The 23,853-nt window shown below is 45.1% G+C and overlaps 1 protein-coding gene across 8 annotated transcripts in view; it reads left to right on the top strand.

Annotated features, from left to right (window-relative positions):
* Nucleotides 1-23,853, top strand: part of LOC147430133 (uncharacterized) — a 213,446-nt gene that overhangs the window by 61,565 nt on the left and 128,028 nt on the right. For 4 of the 8 annotated variants that reach the window (XM_086494647.1, XM_086494648.1, XM_086494645.1 and 1 more), the window contains one exon: nt 3,641-3,724. The exons of 1 other annotated variant lie outside the window; for it this stretch is intronic. In XM_086494647.1, coding sequence (XP_086350773.1) covers nt 3,641-3,724 — 84 coding nt within the window. Of the gene's footprint in view, nt 1-3,640; nt 3,998-23,853 lie in introns of all 8 variants that reach the window. 3 more of the 8 variants (XM_086494644.1, XM_086494643.1, XM_086494642.1) reach the window with 1 other exon arrangement.

Below are 23,853 nucleotides of genomic sequence, written 5' to 3'. Positions count from 1 at the left end.
GTGACCAAATATGTAGGGCCACACTACCACTAGGGAAAGGAGAAAACATGGAGAAACGAAAGGTCCATACTCCAACATAACCTCCTCGTACTGTTTTCATTTTTGGCTAAGGGTCTGGCACTACATGCTCCACCTCTAAACCTCATCCAAAGAAGTCAGATGATCAAACAAGAAGTGGTTCTGGACGTAGAAGTATCACCTTCTCTCTGTCAAAGCCAACTCCAACACATGCACTGGAACATGTACCTGCAATGCTGCATACCTGATAAACAAGAGTCTACCGAAGCCGGAACTAGAACTTCCATCCATAGATGGAAAATGAAAAAATCATGGAACATCCCCTGCTTCAGGTTGGGAAGAAATCTCCCTCTGTCATAAATAATCCACGATCTGGAACAAAAGTGCAACTGAATCATCAACCTGCTACCCAAAGGATAAGAAGCTCCGTCGACAATTACAAGAAAGACGTGCATTTGCAAAAGGAAAAGCAAATCTGCCATTCCATTTTCTTGAAGAAAACACAGCCATAGAAAGCTCCTCCACAAGGGATGAAGAAGATCCTACTGTTGTCCAAACACTTCTCTCTGAAGAAAGCAGCCAGAAATGAGTAGCTCCCCCTCTGGATCCAACAACCGCATGCTTGCTCTCCTTGCAGGGAAGCACGGTAACATGACTCCATCTGGGATAACTAAAGCAATCCTACACTGCTACACATCTTGAAGTCTCCATCGGGTTCCCTTCGGTGAAGAGAGGTCGGGGTAATCAAGGATAAAGGCGAGGAAGCCATAGACGAAGATCCAAGGCCTCCACGTACCCAGAGCTACCCCAAACTTGGAGAAAACCAGAAAAAAACAGCAAGCTTCTTCTCTCTCAATCATGTCCAAGACCGCACCGGATCAACCATATCTGAGCACTCAGGTGGTCATAACACCATAGGGGTGAAAGCATGTTAACTTGTCATGCTTTTTCATATCCCGGACAATGCTAACTAGCACAATTTTGACATATGCTAACTAGTACAATAACTTGAGCTACATCTCCAAGATCTATGACATATGATATATCAATAGAAAACACTTGAAACAAGGAATCCAAATGTACAACCTCCGACAAATTTTGATATTATTTGTAAAAAATTTACCGGACGCCCAACTTTTCGAAGATGTGCTAACTTGAAACTGCTAACTAGCACAAAAAGCGCAACAGCTTAACATGCTTTCAGTCATAGAGCTCTGATACCATGTCAAAGGTGGCAGTGGAAGATGCAATGAGGACAAGACATGGCTTGTGATCCGGTGGGTACCTTGACTCCGATCTAGAACACATGCAATGCCAAACACATGAACAAGGCACACCCATGGAGAAGAAAGATCACATAGGTAGAATGAGACAGGACATCTGAGAACGAGAGAGAGAGAGAGAGATCTGGGAAAGTCCCTCCATGCTGATAACAATCTACTCATACAAGTGACCAAGGGTGGTCCGGCATAGAATTGACATGCCAATGGATAGACCGGAGGACACACACAACTGTGACTGCAACTGCCACTACCAACTGCTGCTGCACACGAGACCACTGTCACGGTCTCCACATGGGCTGCACCGAGCTGCATCTCCTTCCGACAATAGGATGGATCTGGAGAGAGAGGAATCAAGGCTCAAGGTTGTTGTCGCATGGCTTCCCTTTAGAGGAAGAAGGAATCCTCTGCTCTCCTAGGCCAGCATCAGAGATGCTCTTGCACATGAGACCACTGTCACGGTCTCCACATGGGCTGCACCGAGCTTCATCTCCTCCCGGCAACAGGATGGATCTGGAGAGAAAGGAATCAAGGCTCAAGGCTGCTGTCGTATGGCTGCCCTCTAGAGCAAGAAGGAATCCTCTGCTCTCCTAGGCCAGCATTAGAGATGCACTGCCTCTGCATGAGATTGTCCACCAGTAATGCCTGCTGTCCATGATGTGCTTCCCAAGGAAAACGTTGGGGCTGAACTGATGTCCGGGAAAGCGCCGGGCTGATCCAAGCCAAAAACGCTGGCTGATCTGCAGCAAAACGCTGGGCTGCTCTGTAGAAGAAACGCCAGGGCTGCAAGCAGAAAACGCTGGGCAGATTTGCCCGTCCTACTCATCACCCGTGATAGGGCTGCCCTCTAGTAGTGCCCTCTTGCCCCCAGGGCACTGCACACTCTACCTAGAAGTGACTCCTCCCTGCTCCCTATATAGGGTCATCCACAAACTGCCCGACCCAGCCCTCAGCCCTCAGCCCTCACGACCTGGTAAATATGGGAAAATAGGGGAAGGGCATTAGATCCCTATGGGAGACAAAGGGGAAAAATAGCACAAGGCGGGGAATAATGTTCATAGCCTCCTGCAGGAACACAAACGGCCATGGAACTGAGCCAAAACCCGAGCTAGACATGGCTAGACAGCACGCGACATGAGCCAAGAACCTCGCACTGGCCGGGCACAGCCACAAAACAGTCCTCAGTCTCTAATCTGCTCCTGGGAGATACCGAAGCTATTACCGGACAGGAATATGAACTCTAACAGGAGTAGGAGCAGAGGAAGGCATGAGCCTCTGCAGGAGAAAGCACTCTGAGGAACTAGAGCCAGCCCAAGGGTTTCGTACCCGAGTTTGGGACGTAGATCCACGGATCCGAGAGTGGTAGACTCTTGAGTTGGGGATCCAGAAGTTGAGATTCCCAAGGAAGGACTTCGTGTCCAAGGAAAGCAGAGTTATTCTGCAGGAAGAGGACTCTGGAAACCGAGTCGGAAGAGCAACCCACTATCCTCTGCAAAGCTATGTAATGCATTCAAATGTCTTTGTATACCCTCTGGTGAGTCAGAGATCAACACAATATCATCAGCATATAATAACAATGGAATCCATGTCCCTGCCAATTGGGCGTCTCTGTCACCCTCTCTGTCAATGTAATCAGAAACCTGATCTATATACATATCAAATAGAGTAGGAGACAATGGACAACCTTGTTTCACTCCAAGGGAGAAATAATAAAGAAGGTAACGAAGCTGGTGAGTATTCAGGATACAACCTCAGTGATACAAATAGCAGTATTGGGTACAAGAATGGGGAGGAGATAATCTTGGGAGTAAATGAATGAGTTATCCCATGAGCACTCACATAGGTCGTTGCAACATAGCATTCAATCTCCTCCATAGTAAATAGCTTGGTGGCACCTTTCCACCCGCACTATCCACGTGGAACACATTTTATTCTGTAGTGTCAAAGTGGTCTTAAAGAGTTCTTTCCCTACATTGAATCCAAAGAGTGCCGTGCTAGTGCCCGCTCCCAATAATGTCCATCTTTAGTAGTGAATCTCACTAAAACGTCCATCTATGACACGGTACCTCACCATAATCCTCTATAGCATCCGTGCAGTAGTGTTGTCCTATCAGTAGTGTTGTCCTATCCTGTAGGTGGTGAGAGATTTTTCGAGTTGTTAAAATTTGAACACTAGTATTTTGGAACATAAATTTGAAGCTCACAACCATCAGAAATTTTATGCAGTTTCTTAGGTACGAAGAACACTTCATCTCAGGTTATCTGCCTTGCTGTTTGAACTTTGATAAAGAAACAAATTTGTTTGTGTACTAGCCTCAAGCAGAAGATTATGTTTTATGCAGGAAAGCGTACGGGATGAGCATGAACTTGATGATGTTATTGGTGTCAACTTGCACCAGCCTAGAGGCAGCAAAGTACAAGGCATGGTAAGCATACGCAATGAGAAGATAGAGCGTGCTAAGACTTACCGTAGGGTTATGGCAGAAGAGAAAATGCTTGGAAAATTTATCAGGCTAGTTGATTATATGTTCGTGGAGAGCTTGTTGAATCGTTGTGTCATGTGTTTGGAAGAACTTGTTAACTTTCTTGATGTCACACGAAGTGGCCTTGAGAAAGGCTCAAAGGGTGTTTTTATTACAGCAGTTTCTTTTGCAGACGCTCAGATAGTGTTTACACCTGATGAAGATGCGATTATTGCAGTAAGTAAAATGCTTTAGTTTCTTTGTCTTTGTTTCGAGGCTCTTACTATTTGTCTCTATCTAAACTAACATAATATGGCAGAAGGGGGAGCCCTTTACACGTGTCAATTTACAACATGAAGGCTAAACTCCAAAACTTAGAGAAACCCCTGTGCACAGAGAGAGAGAGAGAAATGAAATGAAATGAAATGTTATATTAACGTCTTCAAAAGGCCAAAATGACCTATGAGACCAATCAGTTACAAAATAGTGAATCTAATACCATGTCTGGGTACAAAAGAACTAGAAAAGAACTAGAAGTGGAACAAAATACTACTACTACTACTACAATCTAAAACTACGTGGGTGTAGCAGCTGATACAATAGGTACCCGGTAAACTGGATGTAACAGTGTGTGAAACAAAGATGGAAGAAATGGTGAGGATCCATCCTCATCTGCACTCTGGATGTCGAGAGAGTATGGCTCGAATCTTCTGTTGTAGTCTCCGTCGATGCTGTGTAGCTCCTCTCCTCAGTCGCGGTCGTCTGTATCTCTGTAGCTCCAATGCTCGGTCGATGAGAGTGCCAGTAGTGGTCGAATGAGTGTGGGACGAGCTCTGCAGTGGTGGCTGCTCCTCTGGCTGTCCCATATCTAGTGAAAAGAAATCTATAATGTGTCTCTGGGACTGCCTCTCTCTAGCTCTCCCCAGTAAAGTGTCTCTATACCTGTGTAACTCAAGTAGATATAGTCCAAGACATCTCTGATCCTCATAACTCATGACCCTAGATAGAGGACCAAAACCCTCTCTGAATAAGCAGTGGAAACGCCCCCGTATCTCATAGAACACTGTGCAATGACATATGTAGTGCAACTCTGTCTCTGGCTCTCTCTGGCATAATCGGCATATCCTGCTGTCTGCTGGTATCCCTCTGAATCTACCGGTCTCAATCTCGAGCTGATGTGAGGATGTGCGTATCTGACCAATGGCACAACGCAAACCATGAGACATATGTGTGTCCATGTAGCTGGGTCGAATCACAAACCCATCTCCTGTGAGGTGGAGAAGATGCTCTCTATAGAAAGCCATCTTCGTGCTCAACTCCTGAGGCGGCTCTATCCATGTCCTCCTGGTGTCGAGCTGGATCAGGTCCTGACGAATGAGTCTAGTGATCTCCACCCGTGTAAGAGACAGCGAGGGTGCCTGAAGAGAATACTGGAAAGGGGGCAACCTGTCCATGGTGAAGCCATGCGTCTGAAACCATGAAGTCATCTGTGCATACCAGCATGAAGTGTCCCCTTGTAGAGCTAACTGTCTGGAAGACTCAAGGGCCAATCTAGCATATCTGTCTCTAGTAGTATCCCATAGGCTGTGCACAAAGGACACTGATCTGGTAAAAAAAGAGAGAGAGAGAGAGAGAGAGAGAGAGAGAGAGAGAGAGAGAGAGAGAGAGAGAGAGAGAGAAAATGAAATGAAATACTATATTAATGTCTTCAAAAAGGCCAAAATGACCTATGAGACTAGAAAGTTACAAGTGGTGAATCTGATACCATGTCTGAGTACGGAAATTACAAAGTTACAGAGAACTAACACTAAAACACTAAGGGGGGGGGGGGGGGGGGGGGGGGGGGGGGGGGGGTTGTGGGTTCAAATGAAATCTCTCATCGATCGCTGTCGGATCTCATCGACCTCCTCCATGGTCAGAACTCTGGTTGGGCGTCTTGCGTGTCGTGCTAGAGTAATTTGTATCTTCTGTTGCAGCCTTCGTTGATAGTGGGAGACCCCCCGAGGTCGTGGACGTCTGGATCAACCAAGTTCAGTGGCTCGGTCAAGGAGTGTACCTGTAGTATGAGTAGGCTCTAAGATCTGTTGTAATGACTGCTCCATTGGCTCTCCTCTATCTGGTATAAAGAAATCTGTGATTCGTCTCTGAGACTGTCTTTCCCCTGATGTCCTCAGCAAGCTCTGCGTAGCTCTAGCAGGAACAATCCGAGACACCTCTGATCCTTGTATCTCATGACCCTAGAAAAAGGTCCGAACCCTTCTCTGAATAGACAATGGAAGCGGCTGCGTATCTCATAGTATGCCGGGCAGTGACATGTATAGTGCAGCTCTATCTCTTAGGCTGCGCACATGCACGCCATCACCTGCTGCAATCGGCACGCCAGTGGCTTTGCCTTCGCGTTTGCCGTTGATTGTAGCCGTTCGAGTGGCGGGAGCATTTGTGATTTGGCCCAGCGCTCTGCAAGCCGTTGACTGCATCTCTTTCTTCATTTCTCTCACTAGAACGATAGGCATGTGCGCGTACTGCCGATCGACTCCACTCGCTCATCCTCACTGCTACCTCTCACCGTTGCTGGTGCATGTGCGCACTCTATCTGGCTCTAAGTTACATAGGTGACATATCCTGGCTCTTGCCGGCACCCCTCGCAATCGGCCAGTCTCGATTGGAGCTGATGTGAGGATGTGCGTATCTGTCCAATAGCGCATCTTATCCCATGAGATAAATGTTATCCATGTATGAAAGCCTAGTCACAAAGCTGTCCTCCGTGAGTTGGAGAAGATGCTCTCTGCAGAAGGCCATCTTCGTGCCCAACTCCTGTGTCAGCTGTATCCATGTGCTCCTGGTATTTAGCTGAATTGGATCCTGACGTATGAGTCTGGTGATCTCTGTCCGTGTGAGAGAGAGCAGCCGGCCGTACTAGTTGAGAGAGCGGCTGGCCATACTAATTGTTCTTTATTTTGAGGCCATTAAGGTCTTTTATATATGTAGTGTCTTGTTATTTAACCTTTTTTCCAATAAGGAAATGCGGTTTTCTTGGAGAAAACATAGCCTAGTTAAGAGCATGAACCTTTCTGCCATTATCCATTCCTACTCTCTTCTAATAATGCTTGTAGTTTTGCACTTTGCTCTATGTTTTTTTCTTTGAGAAAAAGAAACTACTAAGTTATTTCTTGCATATTTAAACAGCTAATTTTAGCTTTCATGCTCTCTTTTATAAAATGGAATGGACCGTTTTATCACGAAGGATTGTCCACCTAGACTGCTTTTTGATATACATTGTGTGACTATGGTAAAGCCTCTTAACTCTCAAAACATTTGATTAAAAGTACGAAGGAATACCCTTGGAGACTGCATTTAAATAACAAGAGGAGTAGAAGTAAGAACTAATCAATACGTCGTTTTTTCTTGGAGTTCTTTGTGAGAGTCGCATAGTGTAGAAGGAAAATGGTGGTAAGAGGAAGGAACTGGCAGACGGTTTCTATTCTTTGCTGAGGCATTGGCTTCTTTTTTCTAGCATTTGTCTCCAAGATTCAAGGTCATTTCTCAGAGGACCTCTGCCTTGGCTAGTTTATCCGGCCCTAAGCCACTCCTCTGAGGCCTACGTCAGATGCTTGATTTAAGATGAATGTCTCTTCTGTGTGTTCTGACCTTATTTTCTTATTCTTTAGTTTGGGGGGGGGGGGGGAAGTACACGACTTCCCTTCACCGGTGCTGCCCATTTTCTTACATAAGAGCCAGCTTATGTAGTTTCTCGATTCATGATTCTTAGACGTCCAAAAAGAATGTTTATTGAATATTATCTTTACCTTTGAAGGAGTGTTGGTGTAAACCCTTGCCGTTATCCCTCATATTTTGAGAAGGGTTACGACCAGGTCGATGCGGCTTTCCGTGAAGGCACTATGCAGATACAGAGTATCACTACCATCTATAAGTTTTATTGGTCATATTCTTAGGAACACTTTGACTCCTCATAGCAAGTGGTGCCTTGCTACCTTACTTTGTTAGCTTACTTGAGTGTCCACTTACCCCCTTTTCATCAAAGATTGGTTGATTTTAAAGGTCATATTTACCTTTCATGAGGCACTGCTATGAGCTTGTAACCAACTGGCTCAGTGTACTAGGTGGTAAAGAACACTGTTGAACACTGCACAAGAGAGGGAATCTGCAAGGGAAACTTGAGAGGCGGAATTCCCCTGTAAGATGATTGGCCCCCAAAGAGATCCTCTGGCAGTATTTCTCTGATTATATTAGTTAAGTATAGAACTTGCTCAGAGAGCCCACTCTCATAGTCTATTGGTCTGACTTACAACGAACATTCTGGCATTCATAGCTCTTGAGTTGAAAGCAAACCCCAAAAGCAATCGCTAAAGACAATTCTATTTGGAGAAGCAACTTTTTAAGATTTCCTTGTAAAAACCTAAAGTAAAAGCAAGTCACAAGACCCGTTCATCCGTATTGAGCCTTTGGCTCTCGTATGCTATGGCATGCCCTTCTTGAAGCAAGACTGCTCCAAGGCAATCACCACAAGCATCACTGGACCTCAAATGGCATTTAGAGATCTGGAAGCATGAGGAATGATTGGGAGGTAAGCTTCTCTTTGAGCTTGTCAAAAGCATTTTGCTCCTTAGCAGTCCATGAATACTTAACGTTCTTCTTTGTTAAGTCATGTAATGGTTCTGCTATTTGAGAGAATTTTACTATGAAGCGTCTATAGTATGCACATATACCAATAAAGCTTCTTAGCTCATGTAGATTCCTTGGATTAGGCCATGCTTTTATTACCTCCAACTTTGATGGATCCATATAGATACCATCTTGAGGGATAATATGACCTAAGTATTGAATCTCTTGAAGAAAAAATTCGCTTTTCTTTTGATTGATAAAAAGCTTTTTCTCCCTCAATACTTGAAAGATCACCTGGAGATGTTGCTTGTGTTCCTCCAAGGACTTGGAGTAGATGATGATATCATCAAAGAACACTTTAGTGAATTTGTGGTGGGGTCTAAAGATTTTCTCCGTTAAACGATTGAACGTGGCTGGTGCATTAGTCAAGCCAAAAGGCATGATTGGGTATTCATAAAGGCCAAACGTTGTACGAAACGCGGTCTTTACGATATCTTCATTCACTATCCTTATTTGATGGTAGCCACTTTTAAGGTCAATCCTATTGAAGTAGGTAGAGCATTGTAGCTTATCAAACAGATCTTCTACCCGAGGTACGGATAATCTGTTTTTGATAGTGATATGGTCTAGTGCTCGATAGTCCACACACATGCGGTATGTACCATTTTTCTTTTGCACTAAAAGGAGTGGAGAACAAAAGGGAGAGGAGCTAGGCCTCACCATCCCTTTGTCTACCAATTCTTGTACTTGCCTGATGATCTCCTCTTGTTGAGCTTCCTGGTAGGAGTTCAATTCAATGGTCATCATCCCCTCGTTTTGGAGGTAAGTCCATAGGGATATCATCGATGAACACATCTTGGAATCCTTTTAGAAAATTAGACAAGTCTAACTCTTCTTGATTCTTACCATTTACATTTGATGAAACATTAGGATCTTTTAGGGACTCTTTGACAAAAATCATGTACGTAGAAACTGAGCTTTTCATTGATTTATCAAAAGCAAGAGGATTTACGAGTGGTAGAGTACGACCAGACTCACTAGCATCTATACACATGCTCTTTTCCCTGTAGGTGAAGTAGATTCTCCTTTCAGGGAATTTCATGTTGGCAGCCATGCGGTTGAACCATGGTGCCCCTACGATAGCATCCTCATGTTGGAGAGGAAAGATAAAAACGTCTTCTTTGTTGACATAGCTTTGGACATGAAGTCTCAACTTTTCAATCAAGGGAGTAACGGAGGCTTGTTGTCCCTTGAAAGCTGTATCGGCAGTTACAGTATCTCCCATCTCGAAAGCTTGAATGCCCAACTTGGTGGCCAACTCCGTCGATATGAAGTTGTGAGTAGAGCCAGGGTCGAACAAGATGAAAGCATCATGTTCCCTTACCTTTCCCCAAGCATAGGAGAGAGGTGATCCTTTGCAATGAGCATCCTCTTTTGGAGCTTTGATAGTGGAAACTCTAGGAGTCTCATTGTGGGCATTTCTCGAGGCAAGAACGATAGCCATGTAACTCGCTCCCTGCACTTAAAACATATGTGGTCCTTGCGAAAAGCTTCAAGCTCTTCAGGAGAGAGTTTATTTTTACCTTTGTAAACTCCCTTCTCCTTGGATCGATTGTTGTTGTTCTTGTTATTGAAATTGCCTTGGGAAGAGTTTTGGGCATTGGTTTTCTCCTTTACATTATGTCTTTGTTTTCCATGGGCTTGACATTCCTTTTAGCCCCTTGTTGGAAATTGATGCGCGAAGCAACCATAGTGCGGTGGATTACTTCGTTGATAGAACCAAGCCATTGGGAGTTGATGTACTTGGCCATCTCTTTAGGTAATCCCGCACAAAATTGTTGCTTTTGCTCGGCGAAGTCTATATTTTGAAAGATAGTAGCCTTGAGATGTAAATCCCAAAACTTGTCCAGGTATTTGTGGATAGACTCATGGGAGAGAAGTTTAAAACTCCGCCATTCGGTAAGCACTTTGTCCTTTATATCGCTTGCAAGGATTTGCTTCATGATGGAAACTTGTAGAGTTTTCCATGTCTTTGGGGCTTCGCCTATGCCACGAAGGCTAGCCCACCATTGACAAGCCGATTTCTGGAAGTGCATAGATACATGGCGTAGCTTGGAGGACTCCGTGAAGCCCTCGTTTCCAAAGGCCGCATCAAATTGCTGGATGAAAGCCAATACTTCGTCAGTAGCACCAAAGGTGCCATCATAGGTGAGAAAAGAGATACTCTTTCCTCCCTCTTTGAACTTCTTGAGCTTTTGGGACCTTCGCTATGCAGGGTAAGATTTGCAATGTCCTCCTCTCTTGTATTCTCTAGGAGAATAGCCATAGCTTTCGTCAGAAGAGGAGGAAGGTGAAGAGGAAGCAGAAGAGGGTGACCTCTTTGTTGCCCTTTTCTTCCTTTGTTTCCTCTCTTCCCTTCGGAGTGACGAGGAGGACTATGGGTTGACCGTTTTCTCTTGGGAGGAGTTGGCCACCGTGTTAGGTGCAGCGGAATGAATTTGTGCTTTGCTCAACATGAGTGCTCCGAACTGTGCTCAAGGTTCCTTTTAGTTCTTATGGAAGGGAGAGCCTTCCGTTCTTAATGGAAAGTGCTATGATCACGAAGAAAGTGAATGGACAATGTGCGTGCAAGTGTACGAGACTGAGAGATAGAGAGAGAAGAGAGATACGACACCAGAGACGACGTAAAACCCTCCTCCGAAGGCCCCACTCTCGTCAGCGAGAGTGGTCTCCTTTTGATTGCACAAAGTGATACAATGCATATGCAATGGACTGATGCAACTTGGACTATGCCGATGACGACGACTTTAGGGCTGAAATCTGTGGTCTTCTATCTGCTGAATTTCGGGACTGTTTCGGTGGCTGAAAATGACTGTTTTGGCTGCGTTTTCGAGGGCTGAAAATGGGGGTCTTCTGCAATGCTTCTAGGACTGAATCTGCTACCGATTTGAAGGCTGAAAACGCTGCTGCATCGGCTTCAAAACAGGCTGAAAATGGAAAGGCTGAACTGCTCTGCTACAGATTGGCTACAAACCAAAAACACTGGTTGTCTTCTACTGCCAAGGGCTGAATACCAAAAACGCTGCTGTTCTTCTCTAGCGTTAGTAGAAAACGCTGGCTATCTGGGGGAGATGGCGACCATGGGAAAAACGCCAGGGATCTAGTGCTGATGATGGTGTGCAAAAACGTTACACAAGCTGGTGGTGATGGCGATGATGCAACTGAGAAAACGCTGGGGCTGATGTGTCTATGGCGAGGATGGAGGAACCAAAACGCCAAGGATCTGTTGGGGGTTCTGCTGAGAAGGTGCCTGTTGAGCATGTGCTCCTGCTGCCTCTTCTGCCAGAAAGTGCTAAGTTGGGTTTGCTTATATATTAACTTAGCAAAATTGCCCTACCTACTTCTGTTGGAAAGTCACTTAAAAATAACAAGTGAAAATACCAAAAATAGGGAAAATAGGCTAAATGCACTGGAAAATTCCCCTGACTGAATCTGATGGATTCTGAAGGGAATACTGATGATTGTGCTGTGTGCAACAAGAGGATATGCATCTATGCTAAGTGACTGGGCATGCACGGTCTACGAATAGACTCACAAAAGTGCCAGATCATTTCTCTGCTAATCTAAACTTGACTGGATTGACTGAACCCTGATCATGCTGTAGCTTGTCCACGGACACATAGGGTTGGATGTGTCACGTGACAGACCGTCTAGACCGTCGTCTTTCTGGAGCCACATCTTCAAATGAACTTAGGGATTCATTACTTTCTCATTTGGATTCCTCCTCTTGTATGAGAAAGAGTCTTTTTTTTAGGGTCTTATTAAGAGGCCTCCTAAGCTCTCTCTCTCTCTCTCTCATCTTGGAGAGGAAGGGAAATCCCATAAGCACGAAGTTCTTCAGTAACTTCGGCTTGCAAAGCAGGGTTGTCGATAGCTTGCTGCAACCTAGTAACAAGATAATTGACAAACATGGGGGCATCATCATTATCACCTTTATGTTCAAAATCAAAGTTATCAATGTTCATTCTACTCGCTTGGTTATTGTCAGCCATGCTAATTATACTTATGTATAGAATCACTTTGTGCTTTGCTACCCCTTTAAAACCTTAGTGGCTACTCATCTTTACCTTTGAAAATCAGTTCTCAAGCAGCCACACCCGTGGTTTAGACACTGTTGATTGCAAAGACTAGTAGAGAGGGTCTAACATTGCTTGGTTGATTATGGTTCTTGTTGAGCTTGCTCGTAGCTCAATAATGGTTAAGCCAAAGGCAAGCCCCGAGAGGCTCCATTATTAAACCTAAAGTTCCCAACATTATACCTCAACTAAGTCCTTCTCAACCAAGATAATAGATCCCTATCCCACTTACCCTATTGCAATTAACAGGCCCAACCTTTCATGGACAACATAAGGACCTCTCTTCTTAAGCAAGAAAAGAGAAACCAATAGCTCTAATACCAATGTAATGGAAATGGCCTATGAACTTTGAGAATAGCGGAATTAAGAGAATTAGAGAGAATATTTTTGTGAGACTGCTTCGAGAGCATAGAGGGTGAACTTATTTAGCGGTAGCAACTTAATCATAATACTTGATTAACTTGGCATGAACAATACTTTTGCAAGAGAGAGAGGTTAGAGAACTTGACAACAGTTGAGGACCAGATTTTTGTGGAGCCGGTCCCCCCTACAATAGGATTTTGTATTATAGATTCTCCCATCAAGAGAGACTTGGTAAAATACAATCTTTGTGTTCCTTGTGACCTAGGTGATGCAATGAAGATGGAAAGCTTCATGCATCACGAGCATTACATAGACTTTGCAAAAAGCATTAACTATCCCAAGCTTCAGTCCCAAGGCCTCAAACACCTTCAAAGGTGGAGAGAGCTAGCAGGGAATGAGGGTAGGGAAGAGAGAGAAGAAACATTCATAGGAGAAAGAAGTAGTTCTTCACTTATCATCACTCTTCTTGCTAGCATACATAATAGCATAGTAATGACTATGGAGAAGATGGCAAGCTTAAGCATTGAAGCATGGCTCTTGGTTGGATTTGCATTCCATAGCCAAGAGTGTTAGTGTAGGCTCTCAACTTCTCTACTAGCTTGGAGAAGGAGATGGAGCTCTTGTACTTTGCACTTCACACAATGAGTGTGTGTGTGTGTGTGGAGGGGGGAGGGGGGGGGGGGGGGGGGGGGGGGGGGGGAGAGTATACCTCCTAAGCTAGCCCCCTACTTCCTTGGTCGACCCCCTTGCATTTGATTGGACCTCCTCAAGCTTGGCCAATCACATGCTTAGTGCATATCAAGCAACAAGGGTAGCCTTGAGACAAGTATCCCCCTTTTCTCTTTGAGAGAGAGGACTTGATAAATGCATAGACAATTAATTAAATTAAGTAAATTATCATTGGACCCCTTGGGAGGCCAACCAATAGGCTTTAGGCACACAAGAGGGCAACATGGAGAGAAACTTGACAAGTGTCCTATTTGCTTTCTTTGTACCAAGCTCGCCTTGTGTGAGGGTGTGTGTGTTCTCTCTCTAGCCCCTACAATGAGGGCTTGCCCCCCCTTGTGTAGAGAAATGCATTGACTTTGTGAAACACCTTACCCCCTCAGCACCTTAGTCATGGACACCTTAGCACCTTAGTCATTAAGCACCTCAAGCACCTTAGTCAGCAAGCACGACAAGCACTTCAAGCTTGGGCCAGGTTCCCACCTCAAGCTCAGCCCTAGCTTGCCTAAGGTCCAAGAACTTTTGAGACTAACCTTTGGAGGTCTTTAATGAAGCTAACCCTAAGGTCTTTAAGCTCCATTAGCTAGCCTTGCTCTTTGACAGATCATCTCTCATTTGGACCCCTTTACCATTGGCCCCGTGTTAAGATAGACCCGTAAGCACACGTCTATATTCTAACCCTTGTTCTTGTCTATTCTCCCACATTAAATGATCAGTTTAATATGAGAAAATCATTTGGCTTGGTTAGATATTAGATTTTATGACATTCTCCAAGCGAAGGGAATTGCCAAGAAGGTATTCAGGAGCATGCCATTGCATATGTGAGGTGATAACCCTCCAGTTAACAATGAGAGAAGAAGTAAAGGGGCATCCTAGAATGTGTCCTTCAAGCTGCCCAAAAATAATCTTCCAATATGCCGGCTCCCAATGACCAAAGGATAGCGTAACAATATGCTCACACATATGTGACACCATAAGTGTCCAGGGCTGTTGTTGTTGCACCAAGATTGGTAACAACGTAGCTTTCCGAGCCAGAGCATGAGTGCGCAAATCCAGAATATTCAATCCGCCAAGGCGCTTAGGAGAACACAACTTGTCTAGAGACAAAAGTCGGAGACCTTTTTTGTGAAATGAAGTGCGCCAAAAGTGCTCCAAAAAAGTAGCTACAAGCACGACCGAGACCAAGATAACAAGGGCAAGAAAAACTACACATAGGCCATGAGAATGCACTGGACAATTCTAAGACGTACATGTAGTGGCCAAGTTGACAATTTCCAATAATGCAACTTAAAATGCAGACGCTGAAGTACCGAGTCCAACCCCCACCCCCCACACACACACACTTTTTTTTGTAAATCCGGTTTGATTAATTTACTTGTGGGAAACCTCAAGGCGAGGAAAACCCACGAAAAAGATCATATACAAAAGGGAAGAACATTGAAGTGCTCTGCCATACAAAAGCGCTAAAAGCAAACACAGAAGAGCTGCAAGATTTCCAAGGATATGTCCCCAATGTCAAAGGCAAAATGTAACGATTGCCTCGGCGAAAACTTGAACGATGGAAAAGGATCTGCATCATGCTGGTGAAACATGCGGAGATCGCGGCGGTGCCACAAGGACCATAGCGACCAGAATCTGACCCATGCGAAGAAAATTGCAAATTGCTGGAGGGAATTCGGGAGAACACCAAAAAGCCAAAACCGTTTGTGGAAGACCGTTGAGGGAAATCGAAGGTGCATACAAGCAAAAACATTGTGAAGGAAAGCCCTGGTGCAATGACACTCCCAAAGCAGATGTCGGATAGTCTCATCAGCAGCAGAGCAACCCACGCAACTAGAGGAGCTAATACGACGCGCCGCAAGAAGAGTTCCAACTGGAAGAACACCCAACAAACAACGCCAAAGAAACAAACGCTCCTTAAGAGGCAAGCGAGACTTCCAAATTGCAGTAAGAGCCCGCTTCCACCATTGGATTTGTGTAAATCCCAGACGCATTACAATGATCAACAGCCAACAATCCTGCATGAGAGAAGCATAGATATGGCGAGCAGAAATCGCATCCAACGAAGAGTCCCATAACTTCCAATCCTACGTACGGCATCCACCGACTAGTGGCGGAATAGGGAGAAAAACATCCAGCATAAGCCGAAGCAAGCTCCAAATCTGACGATAATGTAGGCCCAACCCAAAACGTGCTGCCGCATGAGAAAAGGTAAGCAAATTCCAGATGAATCCACCACATCATCCACCGTGCGGATGCCACGACCAGAGAGGAAGTAGGCTTGGCGAGGCAACTGATCAACCAGGGTCAAAGAGAACGCCGTGCTCCAATGGATGCTCTCCAAACGCAACGAATTTCCATCTGATTGTTGCCTGCCATGCCAAGAGAGATGATCCGTAACAACTTTCCAAGCGGAGAGCAAGCCAGAGGTGATCAAGCAACCATAAATATTACCGATCATCTTGCCAAACACAGTCTCCCAAAGGGAAGTCTGCCAATGACCAAAGGCAGGAGTAACAACATGTCGACATATGTCAGCAACCATAACTGTCCATGGCTGAGACTGCAATGCGAGTGGGCAATAACATAGCCTTCCTTGCCAATGCATGGCGGCGAAGGTCCAAAATATTCAGCCCATGTCACAAGACGGGCACCACGTGCCAATAGAAAAGAACAGACTGAGCAGACTTTTAGCACTTCAATAACAACTGAACTGAGAGAGAGAGAGAGATGACACGCGACACGGAGTGGCGGAATTCCACCCCAGAGAGTATTGGCCTCAAACCTTGGCGCCCGTTTCGGTATTTCTTTATGCATCAACACAGTACAAGCCGTTACTCGAGACTCTGCACCTTCTCCAGGAAGCATGCCAGAGAATGAGCCCTAACCTCATATTTAAAGGCCCTAGGCCCCAAAAGCAGTTCACAGTAAAAATCTTTCAAACTCAAAAGCTTTTGGTCCAAAAAGCAATGCCAAAAGCTGCCAGTGTAATTTACGAAAATCCGTACAGCCTACCACGTCATCAGCCAGCGCAAAACGCGGAAATCCGTACAGTCTGCCACGTCATCAGCGAGCATAAATTTTCAAAAATCTGCCACGTCATCAGCAGCTACGCAATTTCTTGTGTGTGTATATGTGGGTCCTGCTTTATTTCCTTTATGTCACTTGGGGCCCCATCGGACGGGGTCCCTATAAGTTGGTAGGACTTCTTCCTTTGTTACTTGTTCTTCTTAGGGTTTAGGCCCCTCGGGTGGCATCTGCAAGTAGGCTCCCTTCTTCAGGGTTTTGACACGTCAACAATTTGTGACATCTCCCCTTCTTGAAAGAGAGTAATTGTACGCGATTACAACATATCTGCAAAACAACTCAAGTTAGCTCAAAAACATTTCCGAGGGTCATTCCGAGGGACAATCAGTTTGCTCTTTTTGTTAAGGAGTTAGCTTCTCCTTTCGGCTCTTTTGATAAAGGAGTTAGCTTCTCCTTTCGTCCAAATTGGAACTCTTGATATTCCGACGTAGTAAAATTAGCCATCCCACCCAGACCGTACTGATCTTCCACGGGTGTCTTGATGCACTAAAATTACATACCCAGGCAATCTCATCCAATTAGAAATATTCAGTGGTTGGCACATCACAATGCAACACAAATGCTCACATATGGATGTTACAAGACATAGAAACATAAAGCTGCCGATGAACACTCCCCCCGCAAATATACATCCAGGACCGGGCCATGAGCTGTTCAACGACTCCCTCATCACTCCTCCCGCAAATAACCTTAAAAAGATCCGGGCCATGAGATATAGAGGCCTTTTACAACCAAACACCCTCCAGACCACAGTCTGCGTCGTTCGGAGGTGTTGAGAGTAACCACTACTCAGACTTCTTAATACTCCCCCCATAAATAACCACAAGGGTCTGGGCCATGAGTGACAACACTTTTCAATCATTCAATACTCCCCCCGCAAATAACCACAAGGGTCCGGGCCATGAGTATGACAAGCATTCTCAAACATCATTCTCACTACTCCACCCGGGAGTAAAATCACCAATTATTGAAACCAGTATTAAAACCAAAGTCAAACATTTCAAATTGGCACCAAGACAGGTTCAAAACAAATACCATCCATTTCAAACAAATTCCAAACAGGATCACCGAACAAGTTCTCAAACAGATTGCAAACTTAAAAAGAAATCTCGACATCGATCGAGCTCGAAAAGTCGATTGACTTTCCATCCTGAAACCTACACCAAAAATTAGGGTGAGGCTCATTTTGAAGGTCGTAGCCGAGCACAGCATGGTCCATCAGCTCTTGGACAAACAGTGTTTCTTTGGTGGCGATGGTAGTCCCAAGATAGCAATCACACTGGACCTCCAAGGTCATCTGATCGTGAAGAGACATGTACTGGGAGATGTCGAGAAATTATAATCTGCTAGGGTTCCCATGGCAAGCATTTCAGGATATCCCACCCTGCCAGAAGTTGCACTCTGAAGGAAGATGTTAGAAACCATATAACTTCGGGCAAAAATTTTCTTGAAAGCTTACGAAGTACTTGGATACTGCTGCTTGGTAGCTATCAACATCTGCATGGCACTGTCTGTGAGAAAAAGAACAGCTCGAAACAAATCTTGTATCCTGCTTTATTTCCTTTATGTCACTTGGGGCCCCATCGGATGGGGTCCCCATAAGTTGGTAGGACTTCTTCCTCTGTTACTTGTTCTTCTTAGGGTTTAAGCCCCTCGGCCGGCATCTGCAAGTTGGCTCCCTTCTTCAGGGCTTTGACACGTCAGCAGTTTGTGACAGCCCGCCAAGACGCTTCGGAGTGCAAAACTTTTCCATTGCCAACAAACGGAGGCCTTTCTTATGAGAACTGGAACGCCACAAGTGAGATACAAAAGTAGACATAAGCAATGAGAGGCGGGAGTAAGGCCAATGCAGCAATGGCAAGTAAAACTGAACATAAGCTTCATGATACTTTGCACTATACGAAGTTGAACATGCAGCGGCCATGTAGACAATTTCCAATAGTGCAATTTGACATTCAGTCGTTGCATGACCCAGTCGATTTGTTGCGCATTAGTAACCCGCCAACCGATAGGATATCCTAAATGCCTAACCACCACATGCGGATCGAGAATCTCGCCAGGCCACAAAAGATGATGCCAGTCACAAACAACAAGAGGCAAGAGTTTCGATTTCCGAAAGTTAACCCTAAGGCCTACTGCCAAGCCAAATGTATCCACTGCCTGCATAATTTCGCACACGTCACCCTGGCTATTACGAGGCATGAACAACGAATCATCAGCATAGGCCTGACCTGCAAAGTCTTTCCCATTGGGTAACTTCAGTCCATGAAGACGACCGAGGGAAGTCAAGTGATCCAAATACAATAAAAGAGGGTGAGTGACAATGGCATACAACAAGGCGCTAAGCGGGCAACCCTGTCTGACAGAATATCCAAGAGGCCAAGGTTCTGTCAACTCTCCATCAAGGAGGCCTGAACATGTACTGCGGGCATACAAGAAGTAAACGACATTGTCCATCTTTGGGCCAAAGCCAAGGGCCCGCATGGTAGCAGCAATGCAATCCCGTTGAACCGTATCGAAAGCTTTTTCAATGTCTACCTGCATTACGAGAACATCCTGCTGGGTATATTTGGCATATTCCATTCCAATTAATACATTAGCCAGATTATCCAAAATCTGGCGACGAGGAATAAAGCCATATTGCGCGGAATGGATACCAGCCATAAGTGGTTCTTTTATACGATTCACAATGATCTTAGCCAAGATTTTATAGATCACCAACATCAAAGCGCTTGTTTAGGCAGCAACTTCAATAAGCCCTCTTTATAAGACAATGGCAAATCCTGTTTCACCCACACAGCGTTCATCAAATAAAGTAAAGGTTCTTTCAAAGGCTCCCAAAAAGAAAGAAAAAATTCCATAGTGAGCCCATCCCAACCAGGCGAACGCCATCTTCCAAGAGCAAGCAAAGCTGAGTGCAATTCATTCTCTGTAAAAGCCGCGTCCATGGCCAAAGCATCCTAAGGCAAGACAATTGACTGCACTGTAGATAACAAAAGTTGTCGTGCATGAATAACCGCGGCAGATGCCACGGGAGGAGCGGCAAAAACAGTCCTAAAATGGGACACCATGACCTCTGCAAGCTCACGCTTCGAAGCGGTCCAAGCTCCTGGTCGAAACATAACCCGCTTAATAGTTTGAGAGGCCCTCGAATGATGCAAGTGCTTAAAAAACTGCTTTGAGGCACATCCCTTGTCCACAAACACTCGATGACGAGCACGAGTTTTCCATTTATCCAATTTTCGTTTGTCATTATGGAGCAGACACACCCTAGCCTGACAAAGGGCCATGGATTTAGTTTCCGACAAGAGACGTGGGTCAGCTAAGAGTTGGAGCTGCTGATGCATATGCCGGGCATCCTCAACATCACCACGTAATTGAAGCATGTAATGCTTGCCATAGTCCTGAATTACACTCTGCACATGCCCAACAAAGTGAACCCAGGCAACATGAGGATCAAGATGCATTTGAGCAACCAAAGGGGTAATAACCTCATAGATCATCTCACGGAATACCTCGTGAGAAAGATATGCATTGTTGATATGCAACAAATGCTTCTTGGAAAGAGGTTGATCATAATGAAGTTGCCCAAAGCACAGCAACATCACAACAAGAGCATGATCAGATAAAAGCAAAGAATGGTCGATGCTCATTTCGCACACAAACTCGTCAAATTGTTGCATGCCAAGGACATACCATCGATCTAATCTTGCACGATATGCAGAAAAAGCATTATGTTGAAATGTATACCCCGAAACATCAGGATGCAAAAGGGTCCACAGGTCCAACATCCGTGTACATGCCACAAGATCCGTCCAAGCTTTCAATTCTATGCTTAACATGTGAGAATGTCCTGTGGTGTTATCAGGTGAAGCCGATGCATTGTTGAAATCACCACAAAGCAACGCATTGGAAAGCCATGGATAAGAAGATATCTCAGGCCACAAAATAGCTTGTTGTCCCGAGGTCCTGTGCGCATAAACACCACCAAATTCATAAATTTGACCATTGATCGTGCATTGGACCATCATCCAAGGACTTGCCGGATCATTATACGCCAGAACCGGTTGCAACTCGTGCCTAACCATAATGAGAACACCCGAAAAGCCCAACGAACCAGCATATGCTATCCAGTATCTCGCAAAATACGAGCATTGCCAAACATAATCATGTTGATTATGCTCTTGCAAAACCACAATGTCAGCCTTACATGTATGTACATAGTGCCAGGTTAATCTCCACTTATCAGGGTTACATAACCCACGCACATTATATGAAATGCATTTTACACAACTATGCATTTAAGAGATATGTACAAAGGAAAAATAAGGATGGGACTAAGTTGACGTGCCCATAAGCACATCAACATCAACAGCCCACGACTCAACCACAATATTCAGCATGCTCGTCTCCGGGGCAACTAAACTTTCAGATTCTTGAAAAAGTCCCATGAACCACTGCATCCCTGTAAGAGTGCACCACCTTATTCCATGCATCCGCAAGAGTGCGATTATCATTACGAGGGAGGGGTTTTTGTCCTGCAAATTTAACCTTAGGAGGTACATAATTACGAGAAGAAAGCTGCGAGCGCATCTTAAGAGTCTTCTCGGGGGTCACCCAAGCCCCTCCCCCCCCCCCCCCCCCACACACACACTCTCTCTCTCTCTCTCTCTCTCTCTCTCTCTCTCTCTATTATAGAATTGGGCATGTCTAGATTATCACAGGATGAGGAGCACACTCAGTATGGCAGATACTTGATTGATATGGGGATTGCACATGGATTGGCCATTTTGAATGGCCTACAGAGATTCCCTACAGCAGGGTTTTACATGCTTTCCACATTGGCATGGCACTAGTACAACGGATTATGTTATGGCTCCGCCAGGACTCATTCCTTCCTCTCAGGATTTCATGGTGGGAACTAGGCTGGTTGGGGTAGCAGTTGATCATGCTATCTTGTCTTTCACTCTATCGTTCCAGTTCAACGCAGCTCCATTGGGAGAGGTCTCCACACATACTTGGTATACCTTCACAAGGGAGACGGATCACGTGTACAATGATGAGAATACAAGCAGCTATGCACCCAAGAGCAAGGAACGACCATTAGACGTACAGGCAGGTATGCACCCAAGAGCCAGGACGGCCACTAGATGAGCTCACCCAGATTTTGTCAGAGACACTCCATGATGCAACATCAGAGCCATATCTCCACAGCCAGCCTACACGCAGACAATTTGGGAGCATGCCTCAGAACAATTGGTATGAGGAGGAGTGTAGAGAGACGAGGATCAGATTATAGAGAGAGGTGCTCATGGGTACTACTACACATAGACAATCACGGATTATATTTCGCCTCCTAGTGGGACAAAAGAAGAGGGCTTACCTGTCTCAATCAGAGCATGATCTGTATCAACTGTTTATGAGTCAGGACTCTAGTGAGGCATGGAAGCTTCCATGAGCACTCTCCACCGCCAGCCATCACCCACAGAGACATGGGGGGAATATGCTACATCCCTCTATACAGCATCGGAGCATCCACCTTTGCTTGACCCTCCAGAAGCATGCCCAGAGATATATACTTTCTTTATTGTTGAGAGGGTAAGGAAAGCCATTGGCAGGATGAAGACATGAAGAGCACAGGATCATGATGATCTAGTAGGAGAGCACTCTATCCATGCCAGAGATATGCTTGCAGAGCCTCTTGCCATGATGTTTAATAGAGCCATGTATGAGGGTTTTCCTGAGACTTGGAGTATGTCCACGATTGTGGCTATCTTCAAGTCGGGAGATCCTATGCTTCCCGGGAATTACCGCACCATCATGGTTGGTCATACTCTTGGCTAGGCTATATGCATCAATTCTTGAGCATGAGTTGATTCTCTAGAGGGGATGCAATGTCATTTGGATGCATTGCATGTATTTGCACAGGACAGTGGATTGTTTGTGATCCGTGGTAAGACCAAGGTAATGGTCTTTAACACTATGGCGCAGAGGGTAAGGAGGTCCGCCTCCACTTTTACATATGGTCGAGACTGTGGAGTATGCAAATGCATATACTTATCTTGGGGCCGTTTTCAATGGTCCAGTATTTTCCCTAAGGCGTGCATTAGATACGAGATTGATCAGAGCATATGCATCATTGGGAAGACTTGAGAGGATATGTTCGCAGGTTCAGTTCTAGGAACCTTGAGCAAAGCTTTGGCTCTTTGACACTCTTGTCACTTAGGCCATGGTGTATGGAGTGGAGATATGGGGCCCCTCAATTGATCATCATAGAAGAGTTGGCAATACTGATGGATGGAGATGTATGGAGAGGCCTTTGGTGTTTATGATTTCTTGGATGATCAGGGCCAAGGCCTCAGTACCACATGACATTGTTAGGGTAGAGCTCGTTGCTTCTCCATTGGTAGTGGATGCACTCACTTGATCAGTTTCATTTATGCATAGCACTTGGCCTCTCCCTAGAGACAGATATGCTCTATTAGCACTAGAGTCTTCGCAACAGCTGGCATTGCAGGGAGATAGATCATGTTGGTATACAGAGATGGCATCTTGGTTTCAGTTACATGGCTTTAGTATGGATCGGCTACCCCCATTTCAGTACTCTTTGGATGCACCCTCCATCTCCCTCACTAGGGTAGAGATTACGAGGCTCATCAGAGAGAACTTGATTTAGTTGGATATAAAGAGGACATGGATACAACCTACACATGGGTTGGGTACGAAGATGGCTTTCTATAAGAGCATCTTCTCCAACTTATGGAGGATGGTTTTGTGATCAGACGAGGATACATGGATACTCAACTATCCCACGGGATACGATGTGCTATTGGTCAGATATGCACATCCTCACATCATCTAGAGATCGAGACATGCAGATTTAGAGGAGTACCCGTTGAGTCCAGGATTTGTCAGTGTGCCAGATCGAGCCCGAGACAGAGCTACATTACATGTCACTGCCCAGTATACTATGAGACACGAGGTTGCTTTCACTGTCTATTCAAAGAGGGTTTTGGACCACTTTCTAGAGTTATGAGATACCAAGATCAGAGATGCCTCAGATTATACCTACTAGAGATTCACAGACCTCTTGAAGAGGAGCACAATGAGAAAGATCCAACGATAGTGGTAGATTACAGATTTCTTTCAGTCATAGAG

This window comes from Adiantum capillus-veneris, chromosome 22 (assembly GCF_014529385.1).
Source record: "Adiantum capillus-veneris isolate H3 chromosome 22, ASM1452938v2, whole genome shotgun sequence".
In the NCBI taxonomy this organism is placed as follows: domain Eukaryota; kingdom Viridiplantae; phylum Streptophyta; class Polypodiopsida; order Polypodiales; family Pteridaceae; genus Adiantum; species Adiantum capillus-veneris.
This window is presented reverse-complemented; position numbering and strand designations above follow the sequence as displayed.